The sequence below is a fragment of the Ipomoea triloba genome, chromosome 5, assembly GCF_003576645.1.
Source record: "Ipomoea triloba cultivar NCNSP0323 chromosome 5, ASM357664v1".
Classification (NCBI taxonomy): Eukaryota; Viridiplantae; Streptophyta; class Magnoliopsida; order Solanales; family Convolvulaceae; genus Ipomoea; species Ipomoea triloba.
The window spans coordinates 363,893-370,780 of NC_044920.1; the positions used below are offsets into that span (position 1 = coordinate 363,893).

At 32.9% G+C, this 6,888-nt stretch overlaps 1 protein-coding gene across 5 annotated transcripts; it reads left to right on the forward strand.

The window, feature by feature from the left end:
• The first annotated feature begins 1,111 nt into the window (after nt 1-1,111).
• LOC116018798 (squamosa promoter-binding-like protein 16) lies at nt 1,112-5,795 on the forward strand. Of its 5 annotated transcripts, none has more exons than XM_031258799.1 (4): nt 1,112-1,124; nt 4,071-4,464; nt 4,773-4,912; nt 5,012-5,795. In XM_031258799.1, exons 2-4 carry the CDS (start codon nt 4,259-4,261, stop codon nt 5,602-5,604), a joined length of 939 nt encoding a protein of 312 aa, XP_031114659.1. In that variant the 5' UTR covers nt 1,112-1,124; nt 4,071-4,258; the 3' UTR covers nt 5,605-5,795. The 5 variants fall into 5 exon arrangements, with proteins under 5 accessions (XP_031114659.1, XP_031114658.1, XP_031114655.1 ...); XM_031258798.1 differs by lacking the exon at nt 1,112-1,124 and adding an exon at nt 1,139-1,387; XM_031258795.1 differs by lacking the exon at nt 1,112-1,124 and adding an exon at nt 2,646-3,042.
• The last annotated feature ends 1,093 nt before the right edge of the window (nt 5,796-6,888 follow it).

Here is a 6,888-nt window from a genome sequence, read left to right on the forward strand (position 1 = left end):
TATATATATATATATATATATATATATATATATATATATATATATATATATTACAGTCTCCTCTTTTCTAAGACACCCAATCCACACCCTGTCTCTTTCATTGCCACTGCATTATGGTTTTTCTCTTTGACCCGAAGCTATTTAATTACATTAATGTCCCTTCTTATATTATCTTAATTAAATCACTTAGATCAAGGTTATTAACCTAAAAAGGAATGAGAGAGTACCCCTACCTTGTTCCTTCCTTTGTTTCTATTTCCTCAGCTCTATTCATCATTTATATATGTGTTTTTTCACTTAATCTTATTAAATTATCTGCAAAAAGTATCAAGTGATTTAATTAAGAAAGAGGTTGCATCATGTTTTTTTCAGCTTGTATTTAAAAAAATAATAATAAAACATATATATTATTAATATGCAGTAATCAATTAAAAAATTATAATTATAAAGGATTAAATTTCATTCTCGCGAATACGAAGGAGTGTATCTCTATCAATTTGTGTTATTGTTAGATTATAAAGTAAGATAAACATAAATTATGTATGGAGTAATTATTTTTGTTATAAAAGAAGATGTGACATTTATTTATTTAATTATTTGTATATTATGATTAATTTTCTATATTACATTAAAAATATAAATTAATATATATACCTACTATTGTTAAGAAAGTAATGATGCTACCAACCACACTGCAAAATAGATTATTATTTGTGCACATGCATAAACAAATTTCATACCATTGTTCTTTATGCGTGTGTATATTTAATGCCCACTAGATACACTAAGCTGATTTGCCCTAATAATTTAGAATTTGGTTTTTTATTTATAACAATAATATAGAACACTTTATAAAGTTATAGTGTACTTTACTGCATATATAATTGTGTAGTTATATTTAATGGCAATTAATTAATGACTTAATGCTTGGCTTTCTTGCTTTTTATATATGGTGTTAGCAAACATAAACTCCCAGGCCAGTAGCCTTTTTTATACCAACACTCAATTCACCCTTGACCCTTCCCACACTCAAACTAGCTTTTGCCAGTTGCTACTTTAATGACCAGAAAATGAATGGCTGAGATGACCAAATGGGGGTAGTCTTCTTCCTTTGCCACTTATCTGTAAGTCTTCCCATTTACTGCTGCAACTAGCTTAGCTTCTTCCTAGCTTCTGTACTTGTGTGTACATATATGTATTATTATTATTATTTTGATCTATTTTACTTCACCTTCTTGCTTGCTTGTCTCATTTTCTGAATTGGTGCATTATTGGTTGCCATCTCTGCAACTTTAACTGCTTACTAGTCTCCAAAACCCTCAAAAACAAAAGAAAAAAAAAAAAGCAAAAGAAATCAGCTTTGACAAAGAACTACTTGATTTCTGAGGTATCTCCAGTGCCCATATTCAAGATTTTTTATTTTGTATTTTTACTGCTATTTTTATTTTTTGTAAATAACATCTGTACAAGAAACTGTTTTCATGCTTTTCATGATAATAATGGGTATTATTGGGTTTTAACTGATATAGCAATCAAGGTATTATAGACAAAATAAAGTCATGACCTTTCTTTTTCCCCCATCTTCTTTGCTTATCTCTTTCCAAACTTCCTTCTCTGTTGTAAACTGTGCTTTCTTTCTATTCAATAACCAGATAAAGTGGGGTTGGAAATCTTCCTTCTTTTTAGAGATGGAGACAGATGGGTTTGCATNTAAATAAAACTTTGTAATATTTATGAAAATGATGAAACCACTCCCCATGGGAGAACTTGTGGACGAAGCCAAATTATTGATTTACAAGATCTTATGGATGAGAAATCAAGTAAAATGAATGGGTTATTTTCATAAATATTACAAAGTTAGATTAATGATTTGAATTTGTCCACAAGTTATCACCAGGAGCATGATTTCTCACTTGATTATATATATATATATATATATATATATATATATATATATATATATATATATTACAGTCTCCTCTTTTCTAAGACACCCAATCCACACCCTGTCTCTTTCATTGCCACTGCATTATGGTTTTTCTCTTTGACCCGAAGCTATTTAATTACATTAATGTCCCTTCTTATATTATCTTAATTAAATCACTTAGATCAAGGTTATTAACCTAAAAAGGAATGAGAGAGTACCCCTACCTTGTTCCTTCCTTTGTTTCTATTTCCTCAGCTCTATTCATCATTTATATATGTGTTTTTTCACTTAATCTTATTAAATTATCTGCAAAAAGTATCAAGTGATTTAATTAAGAAAGAGGTTGCATCATGTTTTTTTCAGCTTGTATTTAAAAAAATAATAATAAAACATATATATTATTAATATGCAGTAATCAATTAAAAAATTATAATTATAAAGGATTAAATTTCATTCTCGCGAATACGAAGGAGTGTATCTCTATCAATTTGTGTTATTGTTAGATTATAAAGTAAGATAAACATAAATTATGTATGGAGTAATTATTTTTGTTATAAAAGAAGATGTGACATTTATTTATTTAATTATTTGTATATTATGATTAATTTTCTATATTACATTAAAAATATAAATTAATATATATACCTACTATTGTTAAGAAAGTAATGATGCTACCAACCACACTGCAAAATAGATTATTATTTGTGCACATGCATAAACAAATTTCATACCATTGTTCTTTATGCGTGTGTATATTTAATGCCCACTAGATACACTAAGCTGATTTGCCCTAATAATTTAGAATTTGGTTTTTTATTTATAACAATAATATAGAACACTTTATAAAGTTATAGTGTACTTTACTGCATATATAATTGTGTAGTTATATTTAATGGCAATTAATTAATGACTTAATGCTTGGCTTTCTTGCTTTTTATATATGGTGTTAGCAAACATAAACTCCCAGGCCAGTAGCCTTTTTTATACCAACACTCAATTCACCCTTGACCCTTCCCACACTCAAACTAGCTTTTGCCAGTTGCTACTTTAATGACCAGAAAATGAATGGCTGAGATGACCAAATGGGGGTAGTCTTCTTCCTTTGCCACTTATCTGTAAGTCTTCCCATTTACTGCTGCAACTAGCTTAGCTTCTTCCTAGCTTCTGTACTTGTGTGTACATATATGTATTATTATTATTATTTTGATCTATTTTACTTCACCTTCTTGCTTGCTTGTCTCATTTTCTGAATTGGTGCATTATTGGTTGCCATCTCTGCAACTTTAACTGCTTACTAGTCTCCAAAACCCTCAAAAACAAAAGAAAAAAAAAAAAGCAAAAGAAATCAGCTTTGACAAAGAACTACTTGATTTCTGAGGTATCTCCAGTGCCCATATTCAAGATTTTTTATTTTGTATTTTTACTGCTATTTTTATTTTTTGTAAATAACATCTGTACAAGAAACTGTTTTCATGCTTTTCATGATAATAATGGGTATTATTGGGTTTTAACTGATATAGCAATCAAGGTATTATAGACAAAATAAAGTCATGACCTTTCTTTTTCCCCCATCTTCTTTGCTTATCTCTTTCCAAACTTCCTTCTCTGTTGTAAACTGTGCTTTCTTTCTATTCAATAACCAGATAAAGTGGGGTTGGAAATCTTCCTTCTTTTTAGAGATGGAGACAGATGGGTTTGCATAATTGCAACTTTCTCTTGATTCTGCAGATTTTTAACCATTTATGCACATAACTTTTCATAAACTGTTTGAAATTAAAGTAAGATCAACATTAAAACTCAAACTCCTCTTCAATGGAATGGCCTAAGCCTAACATGGATTTATGCTCATAGTTTATTTATTCAATTTGTTGTGGGTTGTATTTAGCTGATGAAAAGAAAAATCTGTCACCTTTCTATTATAAAATGACTTATTGTATTCAAGAACTTTATACCCTAACTGGCTTTTGTAGTTAGGCAACTTCGCATATATGTTTTTAAAAAAAATTCTCAGTGTAAAGCTGTCTAGGGCACCTCAAATAAAAGTCAGAGGATGAAGAGATTGTTACATGTTTTGCTTTTTCTTTGTTGATAATCTATGCCCTTGAATACTACAGTTAATATTTTGTCCTGTAATTCAAATCAGGTTTCTGAGTATATATATCAGTAAGGTGGTTGAGGTGCTTGTCTGCAATACAAAAACTTGCTTCAAACTTAGCTGCACTGGCAACTTGGTGAAATTCACTTGTGGCATTGTTTACTTGGGGGGAGAAATTTAGAGGAGTTGTAACAAAAGGGCTAGTGTATTAGGAAAAACTTTTTTTTTTTTTGGTGATGGAATCATCATCCTCTTCATCAAAGAGGGCCAAGGCACCAGGTAATGCTGTGCAGGTTGCTAATTGCTTGGTTGATGGGTGTAATGCTGACCTCAGTCAGTGTAGAGAATATCATCGTCGGCATAAAGTTTGTGAGCTCCATTCAAAGACTGCAAAGGTCACGGTTGGAGGTCGTGAGCTCAGGTTCTGCCAACAATGTAGTAGGTAACCACGAGATCTTTGATTTTGATTTTGATAGTGAACTATTTTTCAGATCAAATTCTCTGTGATGGTTTCATCTTCTGGTTCTATAATTGTTTTAGCTCAACTCCCGGGAAAACATATCATCATAGCTCTTATAGTCTTATAGTATGTTTTTGTTTACTGCATTGCTCTTTTTAACTTTGAAAAAATTCAGTATATGATTCATAACTAAAGGAATTCATAAGGGCATTCAATTCGTTGCTTAGACCGATTCAAAATGCCAATCCAGAAACTCTTGTATGTGTCTCAAGATTGAGCTACTTTTGCAGGTTTCATTCTTTGACAGAATTTGATGAGGGAAAACGGAGCTGCAGAAAACGTCTGGATGGTCACAACAAGCGACGAAGGAAGCCTCAGCCAGACAATCTCAACAAAAGTTCAGGAATGCTTTATTCTCCTAGTCAACAAGGTTAGCTTAATTATAATCTGTTCAACTACATATATATAGATGATGAGGATGTTTCCTCTCCTTTCATAAGAAGATAGTAAACTATATATGATTGTTTAGCAGGTGCAAAGCTTCTTCAGTTTGGTAGTTCTCATCAAATGTTTCCGAGTGCTTCTGCATGGTCGTCGGGGGTGATCCAAGCTGAGAACGACATGATGCTCTACAACAACCAACAGCACTTTAACTACATTGACAGACAAAAAACCTTCCAGGATCATCACGACTACAAAGAAGTGAATCAGTTCCAGTTCATGCAAGGTGGGAGTGACCGCATTTTCCCCGAAGCTTCAATCTCCCAACCCCACATCAACATGAATAATTCAGCAGCATCAGGAAACAATATTAGTAACAGCAGCAGGCAAAGGGTCTTCCATGGTGGTTACGATGACTCTGATCATCGTGCTCTCTCTCTTCTGTCATCCGCTCCTGCTGTCACGAGGGAGATCGGTTTCAGCCACGCATTGCAGCCCGACCCTACTACTCCCCATCAGGCACAGCCATTACCCCACACCCTGCACTATGAAGGTCTAAGCACCCACTATTCTTTCTCTCAAGAACCTGAAACCAAGCCCCCGGGAGGAGTTTCTGATGAAATGTTGCAAAGCGCACCCGATAGCAGCTCTCATCAAACGCTCACATTCAGGTGGGAGTAGCCTGTAGCCCGCCCGCCCTTTGCTAAAACTAACGTTAATAAACTTTGTTCGATCTAGCCATATGATAGACTGGTATGCATGTCCTAAACTCCTGCTCATGGAAATGCTGTGTTCAGATGATACTTTTGTTCCAATGTGGATCTGATACTCTTTCTTGTTGGTTAAAAGCATCTTTCTTGGCTTGATTATTATTTGATTCCTAGATTCCAGGGGGCTTATAGCTTATTATATTCATGAAGGAATTATATATATATAATAAAGAGATGAAGAGAATTTATAACTCACAGCAAAATAAAATAAATGACTTCTGGGCAGAGATTAATATTCAATTCAGTTCAGCTTCAGGACCACTTGGCCTGCTTATTTATTGCTTCTTCCACATTTATATATTCAGATGATGTCATATCCAGAAGCAGTATTTGGACCACTCAGGTCATCAAGTAGATAAACATGCACATACAACTTAATAATAAATTCTAGTCCATAATAATAAATTCAACTCCCTTGTTTCCTTGAATCCTTGCTCGACCGGCTAGTTAGAGCTTTCTCTAATCTCTGCCTTGCTTTAGTTAAATGATCTGCAAATATGGTTGCCAAGGCCCTATATGTTTTGAATTAATATAGTTTTTTGGTGATATAAATATTGACATTAGAAATCAACGATGTTCCTAAGATGTGTTTTGAAAAAACTGAACATATATTTGAATTATGACAAGTTGATAATAAATGGAATTGGACAATGTAAGAACAAAATGAAATGTGAACACTTTCCTAGCTATTGGGGAATCTGGTTGTACATAATGGCTGTATTGATAAGACAGATGCATCCAACCATTAATAATCGCTTTCGCTTTCGCTTTCAGACATACGCAACATTATTGCCTGTCTCTATCTTCAGACTTCACAACAAACTAATTACAATTAATAAATTAGTACACACACACTCTCATTCACACGTGTTTGAGGAATAACAAATTTCAAATATTTTGTTCCCTTCCCTGTGGTATATTGATCAAAGGTCATAATCCACATTATTTAGTGCAAGCTTTGCCCTTAATCTAACTAAAAACACTTGACTAGGAGGAGGTATTTGTTGGAGAATACTATAAGAATTTCAAAGGTGGTCCCATTAATATCCATAATAATTATGGGGAAGATACTGTAAGGCGTGCTCTACCTATTTATTCAACTCTTGTTAATGGTGGTCTAAGGATACTGGACAAATCATTATACCGTGGATCATGGTACATATTGTAATGTAGACACTAATATACATGTTCATTT

Excerpts from the sequence above, each read along its gene's own strand:
- LOC116018798 (XM_031258799.1), top strand. The coding sequence starts at position 4,259 with ATGGAATCATCATCCTCTTCATCAAAGAGGGCCAAGGCACCAGGTAAT. Across the intron at positions 4,465-4,772 it reads TTCTGCCAACAATGTAGTAG|GTTTCATTCTTTGACAGAAT; the intron begins GTAACCACGAGA and ends CTACTTTTGCAG. Across the intron at positions 4,913-5,011 it reads TTATTCTCCTAGTCAACAAG|CAGGTGCAAAGCTTCTTCAG; the intron begins GTTAGCTTAATT and ends ATGATTGTTTAG.